Source organism: Equus asinus, chromosome 28 (assembly GCF_041296235.1).
Source record: "Equus asinus isolate D_3611 breed Donkey chromosome 28, EquAss-T2T_v2, whole genome shotgun sequence".
In the NCBI taxonomy this organism is placed as follows: Eukaryota; Metazoa; Chordata; class Mammalia; order Perissodactyla; family Equidae; genus Equus; species Equus asinus.
Genome location: NC_091817.1, coordinates 40,947,272 through 40,968,404, shown reverse-complemented (window position 1 = coordinate 40,968,404; position 21,133 = coordinate 40,947,272). Strand labels below are relative to the sequence as shown.

Below are 21,133 nucleotides of genomic sequence, written 5' to 3'. Positions count from 1 at the left end.
CTATCGAGGAAAATGGTGCAAAGCAATGGTTACCAGAGAGATATTTTGCAGAAGTCTTTGATGGCTTAAACAAAGTTGATGTCAGTAGAGATAGGAAGAACTAGATTTGACAGATATTCAGGAGGTAAATGCAATAGAATTTGGTGACAGTTTGACTGTAGGAGTATCTTAGTTTGGTTTTACCTAGAAACAAACTCTGAGACAAAGGCTCAAATAATTTATTGGAATATACAGGGCACATTGGTATGGGAGTGGGGAAATGAGACAAGGAAGGGAAGGTGGCCTCTAAAAAGAGAGGTATCAGGCTGGCCACCAAAGTGGGCAGCTGGAGCCAGTGAAGAATAGTGTCTCAGAATTACCCCTCCCAAGGGGCGAAGAAACTGGGCTATTGATATACCAAATTCCACCAGTCATTGGTTGAGGTCTGATATGGGGGCTTTAATTTTCTGCCATTTCCAACCTGCCTGCTATGGATTTAGAAAAATACTTCAGGAACAGAGATGTAAGAATTGGCTGTTTGAAGTGGTCTGGAGCTCATGGCACTGGTAGGGCTGGAAGGATGTGGGTGGGGCACTGACTGTGTCTGCTGTAGGGGGTAGGGGTGAGGGTGGTGTTGAGGACAACTCAGGCTCTTGGGTTAGCTACCGAGATAAGAAACACTGGAAAATGTGGCATACCAGGCACCGCCAGGCCATGGGAATGTCAACAAAGTACAGTCTCTGTCCTCATGAGACTTACAGTCTAGCAACTAAGCTGGTGAGTGAGAATACCCAAAGATGTTCTCCAGAGAGCTGGCGAGATTAGACTACTTGGTCCTAAGCCCAAGAGAATGACTAAAGCTGATCAACCGAGTTTGAGCTGGGTGCAGATCCCTGGATGGTCAACAGTGGACTGTTTCCATGTTAATCCTGAGACAGAGACAAAAGCTATTCTTCAAAATGGGGGGTGGTTTCAGAAGTGGGGGGTATTATTTTCCCAGAGCTAGTATAAAAAATTACCGCAAACTTGGTGGTTTTAAACAACAGAAATTTATTCTCTCACAGTTCTGGAGGCCAAAAGTCCGAAATCAACATGTTGGCAGGGCCACACTTCCCTTGAAGTCTCTGAGGCTTCCTCTCCTCTTCCAGCTTCAGGTGGCTCCTGAAGTGAGCAGCCTTGTTCCTTGGCCTGTGGCAGCATCACTCCAACCTCTGCCTCCATCTTCACCTGGGCTTCTTCCCTGTGTCTCTGTGTGTGTTGCTCAAATCTCCCTCTCCTTTCATTTATAAAGACATCAGTCACTGGACCCAGGATGATTTCATCTCAAGATCTTTCACTTAATTGCATCTGCAAAGAGCCTATTTCCAAAGAAAGTCACGTTCACAGGTATTGCAGGTGAGGACGTGGAAATATCTTTTTGGGGCCACTATTCAATTCACTGCAGGGGGCTAAGATAGATTGATATATGTTTACGACAGCTTAGGAGTTCTAGCAAAACTATTTTCAATTTATCATTTGGTCCGATGTTAGGCCATACAGATTTACAGTCAGGAAAAAAAAACTGTAGGTAACGTCTCAGAATGCTTTATGGGCTCCACAGGATGTAGCAGATTTAGAAGAAAAACTCCAGGCTGGTGGAAGGAGATGAAATGAGCCCAGAGCAGAATCTGTTCACAAATTAGTGAAGAAACAAAAACAAATTAAGAAGGTAGAACAAAATAACCAGAAGGAAAACTTCAAGTTTCGCATGGGAAATAAGAGAGAAAGAGAAAAACAAACAAAAAAGGGAAAAGAAGTGCCATAGACAATCTGGATGAAATAAGGAATAAAGGCTTGAAGACACAAAATGAAAAATGAGGAAAATTATAGTCAAAGAAATATCAAAGCAAGCCTACCACTATAAAATGAAAATTTATGGACTTGAGTATGAGACCTCAAAAAAAGATGTTTAAGTTGCTTCAGGAAATAGTTCTTCATCTTCCAGTTGCATCTGGTAGAATCTCTGACATCACAACTACTGCCTAAGTCAAGACACAATTCCATCAACTATTGGCCAACTAGCCTTTAAACTCTGAATTCTTGGGCTTCTCATCAACATGCATGTGGGCCAAAATAGTCTTTGAGCACATATTATCTTCTGGCATAGTTCAAATTCTTTGGAACATCTAATAGACTTAGCTCGGTTATTTAAGCAGACTGTATAAGTCATAGATTCCTGGCCATCAAATTAGATGCTGCCATTAGGTTGGCCACTGACCACTGGTCCGTTCACCAGAGGCCAAGGGAAGTCAGCCTGACGGGTCTCATGGTGTGTGGATCTGTCCCTTCCAGGGTCATGGCTGGATTAAGCACAAAGATATACATACATTAAACAGATATACGAAGGGGTGCAACGAAGCAGTGTCCATACTATATAGTAGGGGTGGTTGGAGAAGTGGGCACAGAGAAACTGACTGTTGGTCTGAATAGTGTTCAACGGTGGGGAGGCACAGGAAGGTGGCTGAGTGATGATGGCGGGGGTGGAAATTAAGAATTCTGAATGGAGTATACACACAGACCCCATTAGGGACCCTAAGTATGCCACATCTAAGACAACTGGACCAGGTGATGATCATTTCAGTGATTTTATCAAAACTGTCTGCTATTCTCAAATAAGAAACCAACTGGAAACATGAAAAAGACTTGAATTATCTTTTAATCATTTTGTCTAAGGGCTAGAGGAATGTTTCCCCCTCTCAGTTCTTTAACTGGAAAGCTGGCACCATGAAAGGAGCTGTCAAATTAGCAAGTGAGCCAGCACTTTCATTTATTAATTGCTATGTTCCATTTTAATTAAAATCATCCCTGCTAATTACTCATTTCACTGTGTGCAACACCAGCTGAATAAGCTGGAGGACACAATGAAAATAGAAAGAAAAAGGCAAAAATAAACTCTGCTCTCTCTCCAATTCATTAGGTTTGTATTGCTTTCCCTTTCACACGTGGTGATTCAAGGGAAACGTAAATTTACCATTCTATCCTTGCCTCTGTCCCTATGAAATAATGCTTATCTTGGAGGAAGTGGGTATGGTAGAAAGAGTATAGGGTTTGAAGTTCATACATGTGGGTTTGGATGTTGGCTGCCATTTATGAACTGTGTGACTATGGGCAAATATTTAACTTCTCTGATCCTCAAATTTTCCTACCTAAAAATGGCAATAATAACAGAACTCAGGGCTGAGATTTGGTGTGAGGTTTAAATGGAATAAAGTGAAGGCGCAGGTATATAATGGCTGCTTATTAAATGTTAGCCCTCATCATCACTACCACTATCCCATTCACCTGGGCAGCATCTCCTTTTCCATCAAGGCTCAGCTCAACCACTACCTCCTCTGGGATGGCTTCCCTGAGTCCCAAATCTGAATCAGGCGTCCCTCCCACCTTTGACTATGTTTATCCCTATCATACAACTGTATTTGAATCTTCCATTTACTTGTGTACCCAACGGGTGGACATATCCTTTTAGTAAGCAACTGTGGTTAAGACTGCAATGAAAGTAGTATTCTTCTAGTGGATGATGTATTTTCAAAGATCTACCAAGTTAGTAGGACTTAAGCACCTATTAAGTTGTTTGGATACAACAGAAACAAAATCGTTAGGTGTTTCTTTTGGCCTACATGTGCCATGAAAAAATCACTGCAATGCCAATGGTGCCTGCTGTGAACTTTCTTGGTTCAGGAACTTTCCCCTGCTATAAGAAAATGATGACTTTCTGAACTAGAGAAATAACAATCCTTATTACGATTGCTGTAAGATAATGTCTTAGTTATAATAATGCCATAATTACTAGCTAACAGGTAAGTGACCCCTTACTATTTCCCAGGCATCGTTCTGAGCATTTAGGTGTGCTTGAAGTAAGGGAGTCATGTGGACTAACTCCTTTAACCCCCTTAACAGCCCTAAAATAAAAATTTTATTTCTCTCATGTTAGAGAAGAGGAGACTGAAGCTTATAAAGAATGAGTAACTTGCTTAAGGTCATTGAATGGGCTGATGCTGGAGCCGTGATTCAAATTTGGGCATCCCAACCCCAGTCCCAGGATTCTTAACCCTCTGCTCACAAGGCTGCGGGGATGCAGAGCAGGAGACAGGGTTGAGCTGTCTGAATGGCAGAATCCACAGAATTTACAGATTTTAGGGGCTGGAGACAGTAGATGTTTCGGGATGTCTGTCTAGCCCACTTTCTTCAATATGCTCTCAGCTGCAGCCTGCTGACTCAGGGGACTTAGGGAGACATGTGCATTTGTGGCCCTGACCCTGAGCCTTGCCCTTGAACCTATCTGCAGGTTACTGGAAACCTGCCAGGTGATCCAAGCAAGCTAGGCCAAATGAAGCTTATTCCAAGGAACTGGGGACGGAAGCACTGAGTTTCTATTGCTTTTCTGTCTGTGTCAATCAACTCATACGAATGGTTATTGTCACAAAGACAGAATGCAAAAGTGAGGGTTCACAGCTTGCTTTTGAGCTACCTAGATGGGGCTGCTCCCAGTGGCTATGCTTCTTGAGGCTGACTGGTTCAGTGGTTTTGCAGATCCCCTGAGGTCTCTACCTTGCCAATAACTTCTTTTATTTGAGTCAGATCTGCCAGACTTCTGTTCTTTCTAACCGAATGATGTTTACCTAGAAACCTGAACATAGATGTCATAAAATACACCACTAAAAAATGACGGGGCAGTACCTCCATCGTGAAATATTTAGCCCCTTAAATTGGGTGGCCCTTAGGATCTTCGGATTATAGACTTCAGCAGGGCCGGCTTCTCTTAGAAACCAGGCAGGTCTGTGGAGTTCACGTAAACAAATGGTTCAGGAAGGCAGCTTTCTGCACTGCCAGATAGGTCAATGATCTACCCAGCAATTACACCACTGTCAGACTGTAAACACACATTTGTGAATGCCTCTATAATTGTTCGGAAACCGTTTAGGCCTGTTCATGCAGGGCTAGTTACAGAATGTTAATGGGAAAGCTTACCCAACATCTGCTTTCATGGTTGGAGCCAGATTTGTTCCATTTCAACATTTCTGGGTATAAAGCAGCACATCGGATCCCTTCCTCTACCTGCTTTCAGAAAACATAAACTCAGCAGCAATGGACACTTGCATGGCAGATTGATGGGTTTTGTGTGGGCATTGCCTTTTCAGCCATGACAAGGTCATATTAAAACTGGTTTGGCTTTCTAAAAATCTAATAACAGTCAGTAAGATGGGAAATTGCCATCACACAATTGAGGTTATGTTGCTTTCCTCACTGGCCTCCGAGACCTCGTGCAGGATGGTTTATACCATAATTAAACAAAGAAATCCCTGCTACCTCTAAAGCATGATATACAGATGCCCATGTAAGCAGCAGTAGACCTCAAGGCATGCAATTCAGACTGTTTGTCTTTTTGACTTTTGTTTTGGGGCTTGTGCTTGAAATCAGTGTTTTTCTGCTGTCATTATCTTGAGACAGGTAACATTCTCTCTCCCAATTGGTAGGCATACAGGCCTCTCATATTGCTTCATTTCACCTGCTCTGGATGGTGACCACCAACCCACCAACACCCAAGGGCACCCTGTGCATGTTACAGAACCCCTAAGTGAAGTGTCAGATCATTCTGAATTCTAACTGTTGGCAACACCTTAAGTTTGGGTGAATATACACCCGGCCAATTTCAAGCGTTACGGTATATCATTTAAGGCTATAGCTCTGCTCTAACAAAGTGATCTCAAATTACAGTGACAGAAAGATGAGAGAATTTTATTCTTTTCTCGTGTAACAGTCCCAACTGCACAGCCCAGGGTGGTGGGTTGCTTTGCTCCAGAGTCAGTCGGGGATCTAAGCTCTTACCATCTTTCGGTTCTGCCATTCCTCCAGGAACTATCCTTATCTGTATGGTCGAGGCTGGGTTGCAGATCTATCCATGTTGCAGTTCATGGAAACGGGGAAAGACAGTCCAGGAAAGCCGGCCTATCTCTTAAATTGGAGATGACCTGCAAGGTCAACTTTCGCTCACATCCCATTGGCCTAAACTAAGTTCCAGAGCCATAGTTAACTGCAAGGGTGATGGTGTTTCTCTGTGGGGAGCTATGGACTCAGCTTCAACTGTACCATCATGGAAGAAAGGGAGGAAAGATTTTGATGGCTGTCTGGAAGTTTCTGTCACATGTAACAACAGACAGAAAGATATATTACCTCTTACAAATAAGATAAATGCCACATGATCATATATTCAACGAATATTTATTAAGTGTCTACTATGTGCCAGATAAATTTTCTTACATGTGTAAGAAAAATATTGTTAACATATTTTAGGTGAATTATGCAACATGATAAAGACATTTTTCCACTTTTGAAAGACTTTTGCTCTTTCAGGTAATAGAGGGCAAGTGAAAAGAAGACGAGGTTTTTACCTTCATATTGCAGGAAAAATATTCCCACGTGTCAAATTCCAACAGCTGGCATTGTTGCTCTTCTGTGGCTAAGCACCCATAAAAACCTCTTAGGTAGTCAGTTGGATGTTGGTCTCATAAATCATAACTTGCTTGCAGCATGTTCACGAAGCTCCAGGAAGCCCTCTTCAGAGGATGATATTAGATCGTTGAGATCAAATTCGACCTCAAAGGTGGGTTTTTTCCCCAAAATAATTAAGGCAACGAACACAGCAAATTTTGCAGTTATTCCCTTGATATGGTAAGTCATACCATCTTCAGGGGTTGTGTACTCAAAGCAATGAAGAATAAAATGATGACCTGAACGTGTCAGTCGATTCTGGTGGTAGACACGGGGATGCAGGAAATATTCCAGAGGCACTAGGAACACATTCTTAACTTCATCCGGATTAGGCTGGGCCTGGAAGCTGTGGTCTATAAATCCTACAACTGGGGTTAACAATGTATCTTTCTAAAAGCAGAAAACAAAATACACAAATTAAAAAGGGAAGAGAGGTTGTTTCAAATGCCAAAGTCAAGCCACTCCTCTGTAAACTAAGAAAATAGGCCAAAGCAGTCACTTACGTAAGGTGGGTAGGGGAGGAGAAAGGATTTGCTCCAGAAATAAACTTTATGTCCCCCACAACAGGGGGTAGTCTCTGCCCTACCTGAGTTAGCATTTGTGGGATGACTCCGGAAACAACATCTTTTGTGAACAGAAACTGGCACAATCTGTTGAAATGGCAATTTGGCAATATGATAAAAATGTGGTCCCTTTGACCTAGCGATTGTATTTGCATATCTGTATGAGGAGAAATTCCCACCAGTGAGAAAAGATACAAGGACAAGACTGAAGCATTATTTGCAATAGCCCAAAACTCTGAAGTTACCACTCCTTAACTGAAGGACATTTAAGGTAGATCAATTATGAGTATGTCCATATAATGGGATACTATGGAACCCTGAAAAAGAATGTGATAGACACCCTTCCTTGCTAGTATAAACAAGTATATACCATCTTATCAATAGAAAAGTGACACACAATATTGTGATATATTCCCATTTATGGGAAAAAAATTATATATATAATTGTATATGAACTATTTTAGATAAAATACATGTTTATATGTGGGAGGGGGTTTCTATTTACAACCACTACTGCTTGCAAATGAATACAGGTGCTGCTAAGTGAAAGATTATACTGGGAATCTTGATGGGGAGGCCTAGGGTTTATTCCAGGTGTAGGAGCTGATAAGAGCTGCATAACCTTGAATCAGAAGGTGAGAAGAGTCTGGAATTCCTGGAGCATCCCATAAGGAAGTGGTTGGGAAAAGCCAGGGATACACTGTGAGGCTGGGTCACTATAGGAAGATAAATAGGCCTGTGGAAAATTCTCAGAGGAGGGACAGCTGACACGTTTCAGAACAGTAATGACTCAAACCATCAACCGAATTAATGGTGAAAGTCAACATTTGGACCAGGAGTGGAAGATGGGAGCATAGACTTCAGATGTCCTTATGGCAGGAAATCTGGGGTCCTCAGTTGCCCGTGGGCAGAAGCAGCATTCCACCAGCAGCAACCCAATGCCCAGCCCTGGGTCAATGCTCAGCCTCTTGGGTCACAGAGTGGGCCAAAATATGGCTCTGAGATGAGGACTCGGCTGAAAGAGCTTTCTTAAGGAAGTGCTCCTGGGAGAAAGCGGTGAGGGAGGGGAGGAAGGCTGGCAACCATGATGTGGGGAGTTCCGGGGTCTAAATACACTTCAGAGTTTGTCCCAAGGGGGGAGGAGGGAGCTGGGCTTTCACACTCCTCAGCACGGAGCAGTCAGTCACTGGCTAAGGGCTGCCCGTGGGAAATAAATGCACAGGCACCTCCAGCTCTCAGTGCAGCAGGGAAAAGGGCTCCAGAAGCCCCAGGGCACCCGTCCTGGGAGAAAGCTGCACTTGTGAACACAGCTGCGGGGAGGAGACTACGAAGGGGCTGGAGAGAAGCCCGACAATGTCCACTCGGCATGGGTTCCTGGTTGGTGTTACTATACAGTGACCACAGCCGCGGGGCCCCTAGTCTAGTAGCCAGCACCTCTCCCGATTCCCAATTCTTCACAACAACCTGACCTTGAAGAAGCTTTAACAACAGAAATTACAGACATGAAGAAAGGTGCCCAAGGTCACACCCAGCGAACTTGGCAGGAAGCAGGATTCCAGCACAGGCCTGTTGCCCGCATCACGGAGTATAACGTTTAAGTTGTATGAAGACACGCATGTCACCATATCTCAAAGGGACGGCACATCAACCTTGTGCATGGTTTAAATGCTGCTGCAGAGAGTTCCCAACTGCAGCTCCGATTGAAGCCCTTCCAGAGAGTTGCCCTAGGGGCACAAACTTATCCTTACTGTTTAACAGCCAAACTGTTGGGCAAGTGAGCAGACAGTGACTTAGCATGGCCACTGCCGGCCCTCCAACTAGCACGTCAGAATCCGAGGAAATTGGTGGGAAAAAGAAATTAGAGCCACTAAGGTAACGGTTTAAGATTGGATGTTTCAGATGGGAAGTCGGGTACGTTCAACACCGTTCAAGCTTAGAAAAGTAAAAGAGATTCTGGAAATTTGTGGATGAAGCATCTCTGGGCATGTGGTCTCTAAAAATACAGGTGTCTGTCTTGGAAGGAAAAGGGGGGTGCGTGGCAGATGTTCTATGACCAATAAAAGTCCAAATTTTGCCCATTTGCGGAGTTGGAATCCCACGGAGACTAGCCTCTGCTGTGGGACTGGGGATGAGGCAGGCTGTAGGGCCCCTGGAAGCAGCTACGTGCTAGTAGAAACATTCCCAGGAAGTCAGGACAGCCACCAAAATGTACTGAAACATTAGAGGAGTTGAGTCTTCGGAGGTGGCAAAGCAAAGGAGAGTGAATGGAAATGTGTGGGTATATCCCGAGAAAAAGGAGACATGTCCCCTGAGACGTGGCAAGGAGAAGGACATGCTTATATGACAAAAGGACAACTGGGGTGGGGGCTGGAGGGCCACAGCCTGCCTGGGAGGTTAATTCAGGAGGTGGGAGAAAGCCAATAGCACCCCAGCTGTGACACCCTAACATCTCCAGACATTGCCAATGTCACCTAGGGGACAAAATCACCCCTGGTTAAGAACCACTGAATTAGATTATGCTTATAAGTATTCCATAAATGGTATTTTTGTACCACATTTAAAAGATTAGCAAGGTCCAAAAAAACAAAAACATCCTTGCTAATACTTCCAAACAAAGTACACCTTTCTTGAAAGCCTTCATTCATTCTACTTTCTTGATAATATGATTAGCACTACATCAAGAGCAGGTCACTTTAGAAATCTCCTGCTCCAGGGGCGTCTGGCCCACAGAAAGCTCCTGAAGCTCCAAGATACTCCTGTGAACACTGTGGTATTCTATCCCCTTACAGGCAGAACTTGGTGGCTCCTGGGGACCTTGGAAATGGAGTTACCCTTACTTTGGGAACTTTCATCCATTAGGGTTCAATTTGTCAATAGAGTTCTAAAATAAATCTCCAAAATGTGCTGGGGGATTTGCAGACATCAACTGAAAAGAGTTTCCATTAGAAAACATAATTGAACATGCAGTAACAGACCCGTTTCTTGTCCTAATCTCATGTAATTTTCTCTCCGTCTCTCTCTCCTTTATCAAGTCCTTATTGAGCGGCCACTAGCTTCCCTCAAACTCCATCTCCCTTGAGTGGTGACCTTTTCTATTTTTAAAATGGATCCAATTAAGACAGATGTCTCATCATCGCTCATCTTCACTACACTGTGCCACCAAGACTTTTAAGCCACATGGAACACAAAGGATGATCTAACCCACTGGTTTTCTCACTGTTGGCATCAGTGGGATTCTTCTTTTGAAATAAAAAATTTACCTGTAAGCCCAATATATAAAACCTGAAAAAGTGTATATCTACCTCTGCTATTATGTGGTGAGGGCACATCACCTCTGTGGTATTCTTCCCCTAAACCCATAACACAATCCAAATTGAGGAGCATTCTACAAAACCTCCGATTGGTGCACCTCAACGCTTTCAAGGTCATGAGAATAAGGAAAGTCTGAGACACTTGCACAGACAAGAGGAGACTAAGGAGACATGACAACACAAAAAAATATGGTACCCTGGATGAGATCCAGGGCAGAAAGGAGGAAAAACTAGTAAAAAGCAAATAAAGCGTGGAGTCTAGGTAACAGCAATGTACTAACACTGGTTTCTTAGTTGCGACAAATGCATCACAGTGGTGTAAGATGTCAACAGCGGGGTAAACTGGGTACGCATATACAACTCTGTCTTTGCAACTTTTCTACAAATTTATAAGTATTCTAAAATTAAAAGCTTACATTAAAAATTTCACACCAATAAACTAATGCTGTTATTCAAGTTCAAGTTTACAATATTTACTCCTTCTAAAGTCAACAACGAGGTGGTTGTGATAAATTCATACAAAATAAGATCTGCCTAAATGAGCCCCAGATTTCATGTTGGTTTTTTTCTCAATGTTTCTTTAGTGTATACTATTAAGGAAATCCTGATTCACACAGAAATGCAAATGGCATTAGTTTTTAAACAGCTTGTCTAGTGATCTCAGAGTGCTGCTCAATTAACGGGATATGGAGAAGACTGATTCCGTGGCATGTACAACAATGAATGTCCTTAGGTCAAGGTAATGCATTGGTGGCCCCCAAGGGGCTAAAACTTGGTAGATAGCATACTCAAATACGTGTTATTTTTTTTTCTACTGAATTCTCAAAATAAATACATACTGGAGAAAAATAAACATGAACTGAACGTTAACGAAAGAATTCTGAAGCATCTACAGGGTTCCCAGTACCCAGTTTGAAAATCACTGACGGAGTTCAACTTTTTCATTTCTAGACAGAGAAAGAGGGGCCCAGACAGGAAAAGAGGCTTGCCCAAGACCACTTAGCTTGTGAGGGGCAAAGTTTACTCAAGAATCAGTCTCTTGACTCTATGTACGGCACTCTCAAGGGTCATGTTTGGCCAAATGTGGAATCCTGAAGACAGTGGACGCACTGGGACCTCATGAGTGTCTAAGAAACCCAGTTCCATTCCAAGCCTTACGTCAAGTGGTTGCGGCATCAGGCGGCAGACGACCTCCACTTGACGAGGATGCAGTCCCACTTCCTCATGGGCTTCCCGGAGAGCTGTGGCCACGTTATCCACATCTGTAGGTTCCCACTTGCCTCCTGGGAAGCACACTTCTCCAGGTGACCTTCTTAGCTAGATAATTGAAAAAACAGAGCTGCATCGTGTGATCCTAATTTTGGAAACATGCACTCATTCAACAAGTGTGTACTGAACTTCTATTTTATGCCAGCGACCATTCCCACACTGGTGGTAATAATTGGGGACCAAGGCCAAAAAAAATAGTGTTTACTTGAATGTTTTTTAAAAAATGAACTTTGAGAACTTGCCTTACTTCTAATTGTTCTCTATTTGTCCCCAAAAGATACCATACACAAAAACTGATTTACATTGATAGAGAAAAAAGCTGAAAGAAAGGATAACGGAAAGGTCCGTGTTACCAATAGATAACCTTTAGTGAGTGCCTACCACGTCCTGGGCATGCTGCTTCACAAGGGCTGTATTTTCACTGAGTCGTCAGATCAGTTCTATAAGCTAGTATTTTTTTTAAGGTTTTTTTTTTGAGGCGATTTCACATAACATAAAATTAACCACTTTAAAGTGAACAATTCAGTGCCATTTAATACATTCACAATGTTGTACAACCACTATCATTATTTGGTTCCAGAACATTTTCATCACCCCAAAAGGAGACTCTGTAGCCATTAGGCAGTTGATCCCCTTTCCTCTCTCCCTGTCCCTACTTTCTGTCTCTGTGGACTTACCTGTTCTGCATACTTCTTTCATATAAATGGAATCACACGATATGTGACCTCTTCTCATATGTGATATGTGTCTCGCTTCTTTCACTTAGCATGATGTTTTTGAGGTGACTCCATGTTGTAACACGTTAGTACTTATTCCTTTTGATCAATGAATAGTATTTCACTGTGTGTATATATCAGTTTATCTATCTGTCCATTGATGGATATATAAGCTACTATTATACTATTATCATTTCCACTTGTAGACAAGGGAAGTGAGGATCAAAGAGGTTAAATAACCTGAGCAGGTTTACACAAGAGGTGAGTAGTGCAGCTGGAAGGTAAACCGGTCTTCACTTCTGGAGCCCATTCTCTTAATTAGCACATCATATATTTAATAAGAGCTAAACTAAAACATAGGCAATATGGTCGAGCCATTAGCATCGACCTGTGTCAGCACCTTTGTATTTCTGTGTACACGTACATAAAGGAACGGGAGTCTCTCTCTTTCCCTGCATTGCCTCCTTCCACCTATATTCTTGATTCCATGCCTTCCTGACTTCAGAAGAACTGACTGTGTCTCCATTTGTAGCATCCTAAATGTTTCCCTTTCCTATCTTGGTTTTGTAATGATTTCTCTCCTATCTTGGGAAGGGGTGGAGAAGCACAAGCCCTCTGCTGTTCTCTCCTCTGCAGGACCAAGCTTCTCAGCAAATGTGACCTCAATTTCTTTGACACTCACACTGCCTAGTACCCACCATCCTCTCTCGACTAAACTGTCAAGGAGACCTCAGGCTCAGCAACAGTCCTGGCTTGCCTTTTCTCAACAGTGTGCAATGCGGGTTATGTCAGTGTGCACCTCCCAGGGTCGTGGAGCCGATCCCATGAGCTGCTGGCTGAAGTGCACGGCACAGCACCTGGCCCACGTTAAATATTTGATGAGAATTCGTAAGGTCAGTTCTCGATGGTTAGAAGCTAAATCAAGAGGTCGTGTTGGCATTTTCAGCACCAGGGCCAATATATCTGTGCAAGAATAAACTAGACACCATCATAAATTTTGCAGTTTTGTACAGTTTAAAGTCCCATCTGGGCAAGCTTTTTAGAAAGAAAACATTTTAAAGTTCCTCTCTGCTAATAAATCAGTAACACTGCAGGAAATGCTACAATACGTAGAAACCTCACCCAACTTCACATCTGTCATAGTTATGATGAAAACAAGGTTGATGGGCATTCTACTGCCCTGAACATTCACCACCCAGATGCATAAGAAAGAGACCTAACGTTACATTGCCTCTGAAATCCTGCTCCACTGTGTCAGCATGTTCAGCATCAAGGCGTCAGTGGCAGAAGTTACCTACAGGGAATTATCAGGTTTGACAGAAATACAGACCCAATTTAATGACTATTGAAAATACTCTTAAGAAAATGTGACGCTGTTTTGAAGACAACAGACACATTCATAAAAATGATTATTCACAAACTATCAGCATCGTAAAGGGCTCTATCTAAGTACAGAAGTTTTCAATCTTTTTTTTTTTTGTAAACAGCATAAAATTTTTATTAAATAAAACCTTATGGAATTCTACTCAAAAGACAAATAAAGCTGCAGCCTAACTTCCTAAGACTTCAATCTATGTTTTGTTCCTGAATTTCCTCTTGCCTATTTCTAGCCGTAGAGAGCTGGGAGCAGAGGGAGGAGAGGAGAGAGGGGAGGAGAGAGGGGAGGTGGAGGAGGGGAGAGAGGGAGAGAGAGATCTTTTACCCTCAGAACGTCAGGCAATGTTTTCAGTCCTATTTTAGGAACGAGGAAACTGAGGCTCAGGGAAATTAAGGACTTTGCTCCAGGTTCCAGAGCTGGAAGGGGAGCCCGCATGCAAGCAGGGGGATGGATGATGGGCACCTGTTTCCCCATCTACCGGGAGGAAATCTGAGAGCCCACTCCTGTGACTCCAGGGAGGGGCGCAGCCCCAGGAATGCCTGAGGGAGTTCCTTGCCCCAACAGCCAGACAGGCTTAGAGTCAGATTTTAATAGATTTTTTTTTTAATGTGACCTTTGCACATCAGAATTTATGGTCTAAGATGGTTTTCACTTAAAAATCAACAGGCAAAGCTATTCGGGTTGAAACAGACACCAGAGATCCATTTTGGCCCTGTCTCGATTTTCTACCTTACCGTCTGATAATTCCAAAAATATATTTAAGTGCTTCTCCTGTGTTTTTTGGCCAGGCTCGGAAGAGACCCTGGTCCCCTGGTTTCCAGTTAAGTATCTCCCCTCGGCACGTGGATTTTCATCGTCTCACATGTTTACGTCCTTGTTGCCTAACCCAGACCGAAGAGAGTCCACACAAGTCTGATCCCAAGTCCATGAAACTCCAGCTGACTCCTCAGCCTTTTTCCCTCCAGGGGGATACTTCTCATTATCCCACTTAGAAAGCCATGTTATGATGGCCCTTTTCCTTTTTTTGTACTTGGGTAACTTTCTGACTGCTTCCTCACTTGTCCTTGGAAGTACCCCCAACAGCAAAGGAGAGTGACCGTACCCAGGGTCCACCCAGGGGGATGCCATTCCCAGCCCAACATTTCTTTAAAACGGAATGGTTTACTTTAAAACCTCAGGCCACGTCTGCTAATGGCACTAAGGATGACAGCTGAAACTGATCGAGTCCTTGCCAAGTGCCAGGGCTGTTACAAGTCCTTTACATCTGTTACCCTGTGAAACCCTCACAGCAGCCCTGTGGAGCAGGTACTAACATTCTGCCCTCATTTTGCAAGTGAAGAGATTGCAGCACAGAGAGGGGGAGTAACTAGGACAAAGTAACACAGGTGGCCAGGAGAGAGCCTGCATTCAAACATGGGGAGCCAGCTTCAGGGCCCAGGCTGGTAATTTCTGTGCTCTAGAATTTTCACATTATACCTGGGGTGGGATTTGTCTAAAACAGAGGCTTTTGGTGTGGGCAATTTTGCTCCCTCTCTCTGCCAGGACAGTAGATAATGTGGAGGCATTTGTGGTTGTCACAAAAGGCTGTGTGTGTGTGTAGTATCTAGTGGACAGAGGAGGCCAGGGATGATGCTCAACATCTCACAGTGCACAGAACAGCTCCCGTGACAAAGAATTATCCAGTCCAAATGCCACAGCACCAAGGATAAAAAACCCTGCTCTGAAAGCAACAAAATTTCAGGGGGTTTTCAAATGTCCTGAGACTTTAATGGCAGGTGTCTTTTTGTCACCTACCTTATCTGATCGGAGGGTGAACAACAGATGGAGTTTTCCTTCTTTTGCCACCAATGGTAAAAGGATGGAGTATTTGGTAGGCGACAAGTGAGAATGTTTGGTTCCAACATCATGCTTTTTTAAGCGGGTCTTAGCATCATCTATCAAACTGTTTCTAAAATGGAAACAAACCAGACATTTTAGTAACCAGGGTTATGATACAGAGCTCCCAGTCCTGCCTATGTTTCTGCTTTGTTGTGTGGCTTGGGGCTTACCATTTCTGAGTCTTAGTGTACTTTTCAATAACATGGCAAAAATAATAACACCCAAATCTCATGACTGTTGGCAAGATAAAATGAGGCAAAAAAAAAAAAAAAACTACTGAGCACACAGTTAGTACATGAGTTCACTTTGAAACCTAAATTAAACTTAAATTATGGCAGAATATTCTTTCAACAATGCAGTAATAAATGTTGAAATCTATACTTATATTCAGGTAAGACAGGTTTGCTGCATAAATCACCGTAAGGACAGATCATTGTCAAGTTAAGGACTTTGTCATAACCTGCCCCTTAGGTCACGTTATCAAACCCCTACGTCTTCAATCGCCTTATAACAGTGCTTCCCAAACTTTAGCAGCAAAAGAATCACCTAGAGGATTGTTACAACACAGATTGCTTGGCCTACCCCCAAACTGTGACTCAGTAAGTTTGGGGTAGGGTCTGGGAGTCAGCATTTACATGAAACTCCCAAGGAATGGCGACACTGATGCTGTGGACCAGGGGAACACCCTTTGAGAACCATTCCCTGATAATATGCAAGTATTTGGATTTATAACCACACTTGGTGCCCTGAATCTATAAGTATGAGTTTGTTTTGGTCCTTTTGATGGATGTATTTTGTTGCTTATTAAATAGTAACTCCCCCTTGCCCCCCAAAATTCATGTCCACCCAGAACCTCAGAAGGCAACTTTTTTTGGAAATAGGATCTTTGCAGATATAGTTACGGATCTTGACGTGAAATCATCCTGGATTCAGGGTGGGCCCTAAACCCAATGACTGGTATCCTTATAAGAAGAGAAGACACAGAGAGACACACACACAGGGAAGAAGGCCATGTGAAGATGGAGGCAGAAATCGGAGTGATGCTGCCACAAACCAAGGAACACGGAAAGCCTGCAGAAGCTGCAACAGGCAAGGAAGGCTCCTCCTCTAGAGCCTTCTGAGAGTGTGGCCCAGGTGTCACCCTGATTTCAGACTTCTAGGCTTCAGAACTGTGGGAGAATAAATTTCGGTTGTTTAAGCTATCCAGTTTGTGGTACTTTGCTGTGACAGCTCTAGAAACTAACAATTTGGTTTTAATTTTTCCATAGGAAAGTCAGTTTTGCACAGTGGGCAAAATCAGATGTTTAAGTCAGCCAGAACTGGTTTTAAAGTGTTTAGAACAACCTCTCTGAGGCTGGCATTCCTCCTCTGAGACATCCTTGAATATATTTGTGAAGATTTAACAACATAGTTCATACACCGTGGCTGGAACTCAACTAGCGCCCAATGAATGGTAACTACTGTCATAAACCTCTCCATCATTTGATGGGCAGTTGTTTGTCAGGAGGTGTTTGCTAATTCTTGCCTCTTTCTTCATGGCAGGATGCTCACTAAACCTGGTTGGGTAACAGCAGTCGATTGCAAAAACGACCAAAGGCCTGAAAAGAATCATACAATGCTGGGGGGAGGGTTTCCAGGGTGCATCCCACACACACATGGCCGAGTACAGAAAAGGAAACTGGCCCACTGGGAGTGTGCACTCCTTTGAGTGTGGCTTTTAAGAGGGCGCCAGAACTGACCACAGGGACCAGCAAAAGCAAGAGTCTGCAAAAACGTGTCAGTCCACATTAGGGGCCGTTCCTTGGAGTCATCCCCATAAAAACACCACCAACAGTAAGAGCCACCTCATTCTGAGCAGGCTCTTCCCACATTCTTTCAACGCTTTTCTCTCTTTATCCTCACGAGGGCCAGGACAGGCGAGAACCTGGTCCCGCCCAGGCTCAGAGAAGTTATGTAACTGAGACACCGGAGGTCACGACTGGAAGGAGCACTGGGGTTCCCGCCCCAGAGCTGCCTGGGGACGGCTCAGGGTTTCTGAGGTCGAACTTGGAGACCCGGGGAGCGGAAGAGGGAAGCCGAATGGGCAGGGGGGAGCGCTCTGACCTTGGGGAAGGGTATGTGAACCCACAGTGGCCAAAGCCCGGCTCTGTCTTTGGCCAGAGAAGGTGAAAAGTCCCCGGGACCCGCGCGCGGCCAGGGAGGCGAGTGCACCGAGCGCGGGCTGGGCCAAAACAGACCCAGCCAAAGATCCCCGGCGACCCGCGGCCCGCGATCAGGGCTAGGTGAGGCCGGGCTCGAGGTACCAGGGGCCGAGGAGGCTTTACCTGACTCGATCCCGGGGAGGAGAGGGTGGCGACATCGTCCAGGGGAAAGTTTGTATCCGGCAGGACACTCCACGAAGGCGGCTCGGCCGGATGGGCATGCGCAGAGCAGCGCTGGCACTGGGCCGAGGAGAGAGGCGGGCCCGTGGCGTGGGCGTGGGCGTGGGCGTGGCCTGAGGCGGGGATAGGGGCGGGGCTGAAGGTAGGAAGCGGGGCGGGGCCTAGGGGCCTGGGGCCATAGAGGGGGATGGGGCGGGGCGAGGGGCGGGGAGAGGGATAGGGGGCGGGGCGAGGGGCTGGGCCTTCTGGTTTGTGAAGGGAGTTTCTGTCTAGTTCCTTGCCATTCCTCAAGAACAAGAGCCGTGTGAGGAATTCTGAGACTGACAGCTGTAAAAAAGGAAAAAGAAAATGAAACGCAGTGCTGGTGAGTTGAGAGGATTCTGCCCCTCGCATTCACTGCCGCTAGGAGGTTAAGTTGGTTCAGTTTTTCTGAACAGCAGTCAACGCATGTTTACAGAGCACCAACTATGTGCTGGGTGCAGATCCCAGCGAGCGAAAAGACACGTGGAGCTTACGGTCAAATGGGAGAGAGAGAGACATATGAATCAAAAAGTCCGGTAGATACAGCATAGGCCTTTAGTCCTTGGAGAGCATATGAGAGAAACGGGAGGGAACGGATCAGAGAAGGCTTACCGGAGAGAATGGAAACGGAGCCCTTCTGGAAAGCAGCTGTTCTCCAAGCGTGGTCCTGGGACCAGCTGCATCAGCATCCCCTGGGTGCTGTTAAAAACGTAGACGCTTAGGTGCCACCCCAAAGCCGCTGGATCAGAAACTGAGGGTGAGGCCCAGCAGAGGGTAATGCTCCGGGAGTGTTTGCTATAAGGTATGTGTGGAAAGTAAATAAGGGAAAAGGGCGGAGGAGAGAGTTCCAAGAAGAAGGACAAGTCTGTGCAGACTCCATGATGTGCAAAGACACCAGAAGTGGCTGGAGAAGAACGAGGGACAGGGAGCCTGGTTTGAGCTGACACTTAAGAAGTCAGACTTCAGAAACTTAAGGCCAGGCTGAGGTCTCTATCCGCACAGGAGATGCGATGCCTGGGGCCCGTAATAATTTTAGGGGCCCGTGAAAATGTTTTAATTTTAATTTCTTTTAAAATCAGAAGAAAACAAATATAATAATAAGCAATATATAATAATGAATCCAACCTGGATTATATTCATCTTTATACTAATGTAGTCGTAAAATATAATTCATTTTATTATTATTATTTTATGGAGGAAGAGGTACATAAAACCAAATTGCTTAGGGCCTAGGAAAATCACAGTATGGCCCTGGGTTGTGGGACAGTTGGGCCACAGTTCCCAAGATCTTTTCACCCACCTTAGTGTACTTAATCCATTAAGCAACCTCGTAAAGTATGGTTATTTCCGTGGAGGTATTACCATCCTCACTTTCCAGATTAGGAAATTAAAAATGTCTTGCTTAGGGTCACACAGCTAGGGTTCAAGGTTCAATTGTTCAGACCTTTGAGTTCATTTATTTTGACATCACCTCTCAGAAGCAACTGACCTATGAATTATGTGGATCTGTTTATGAATGAGAAAGAGATAAATTAATCCCTCATCCAATATCCACTGCATACTTATTGTGTGCTAGGCATGTCTACGATGTGGCCCCTTGACCTCTAAGGCCTCTTGGTCTATTGGGGGTGGTAATTATCATGACTCTCTGCGCTAGTAATGCAGTGTGTTCTCAGCTCTATACGAGAAAGGAAGGGAGAATGGCTCAGAGGATCAAGTTGGTGGCTGAAAATTCCTATCTGGGGCTTTTGTTTTCTCTTCTTTCAGACATCCTTTGATTGAATCCTCAGTTTGAAGATGAGCAAACTGAAGCTCGGAGTGGTCACATGCCTTGCCCATGGTCACACGGCAGATAAATGGTGGAGCCAGGTTTTGATCCCATCCATTGAGCTGCAGCTAGACCTCTGGTAGGTTTTGAGGGATAGGTGGGATTTCAAGAGGCCAAAGTGGGGGAGACAGCATTCCGGGCAGAGGGAATAGCCGAGGGCAGCCTTGGGTGAAGAGTCTTGTTTGAAGGGGCAGGTAGCACAGCATAGCTGGAACAAAAAGGGCATTTTTGCCAAGGAGAGCCTTGGGAACAGATGAAAAGGCTTTGGAAGCCTCAGCAAGATGGAGGTTGACCTTCCTCCTGAAGGGAAAGGAATAACAGGTCTGGGTTTTCTGGAAAAGCTCTGTGGAATCAGGGTGGGAGATGGATGGGAAGAGGGGAGAGAGTGAAGTCAGTCGGGGCCTCTTCCAAAAGTCTGGGCTCAAGGAACCAGAAAAAAGTGCTTTAAATCCCCATACTCCTGACATCAGGAAGTCAGAATGTAGCAGGGGCAGCCTTGATGTAAAATCAGTCTCGAGATGCTTTGCTGTGTACCAAGACTACATGCATGGCATCTTCTTTCGAGATCAAAAATACCATTATAAAAATACTTGGTTTTCCTGGCTTTTGAAAGACTGGAAGCCATAGCACAGGGAACATCACAAGGTGAAATGCATCATAATAAGATTATATATACGTGTGTGTGTGTGTGTATGTATGTATCTCCACAGCTGCAAAACAAGCCAGGCTTCAAGGCTAATGGGCAATGTCTTTTGGTGGAATTGACTTGTCTCTGTAGCTTTTGCACACAGATTTGCTGGTAGTGACATAATTCTGGAAAATATGTTCAAGAGAAGCAAGGCTATAAAAAGGTTCGGGCCAGCCTACAAAGAGGACACCTCTGTGTGCAGTTCTCTCCAAGAAGCAAAACCCCGGGGGTCAGGGTGGACCTTATCTGCAGTCCACCCACCTGGAACCTTTATTTGAGCAGAGCCTCACAGCCAGGCCTGGGTGGTGCAGAGATAAAGGAAATACCAACCAGCCTTCTGGAGCAGAGGATGTCTGGGGAAAAGACCTACAACAAACAATTAGCTTTAATGCTGGATAAGTGCTCTACCCCTGGAAAGGGACTGAGTGCTCTGGGAAGAGAGGAGCAGCAGGCAAGCAATTAATTCTGCCTGGGATTAGGCAGTGGGTCTAGGTAGGCTGTGAAGAGATGGTTAAGGTAATAGGGAACACTTAGCACTTCGCATTATTTTCCTAAGAAAATGATGCTCAAGGAATGTGAGTTTCGTCCATTCC

General features: G+C 44.5%; 1 protein-coding gene and 1 long non-coding RNA gene across 14 annotated transcripts in view; one reads left to right on the top strand and one right to left on the bottom strand.

Annotated features, from left to right (window-relative positions):
* Positions 1-1,012: 1,012 nt before the first annotated feature.
* Positions 1,013-18,104, bottom strand: NUDT7 (nudix hydrolase 7). 6 transcript variants are annotated; one of them, XR_011498956.1, is made up of 7 exons: positions 17,947-18,104; positions 15,539-15,692; positions 11,540-11,698; positions 6,408-6,897; positions 5,845-6,153; positions 4,987-5,076; positions 1,013-1,646 (listed from the first exon to the last, which is right to left on the bottom strand). XR_011498956.1 is itself a non-coding variant. In XM_014846049.3 (4 exons), the coding sequence occupies exons 1-4, from the start codon at positions 18,042-18,044 to the stop codon at positions 6,529-6,531; spliced, it is 780 nt and encodes a 259-aa protein (XP_014701535.3). In that variant the 5' UTR covers positions 18,045-18,104; the 3' UTR covers positions 6,217-6,528. The 6 variants fall into 6 exon arrangements, 1 of the variants encoding a protein (XP_014701535.3); XR_001398878.3 differs by having other exon boundaries at positions 1,016-1,337; positions 4,987-5,073; XR_011498958.1 differs by lacking the exon at positions 5,845-6,153.
* The window catches only part of LOC106834642 (uncharacterized), a 136,065-nt gene continuing 130,630 nt past the window's right edge, over positions 15,699-21,133 (top strand). For all 8 annotated transcript variants that reach the window (XR_011498967.1, XR_011498965.1, XR_011498961.1 and 5 more), the window contains exons 1-3: positions 15,699-17,904; positions 18,277-18,367; positions 19,792-19,931. This is a non-coding gene — a long non-coding RNA (uncharacterized lncRNA). The remainder of the gene's footprint in view (positions 17,905-18,276; positions 18,368-19,791; positions 19,932-21,133) is intronic.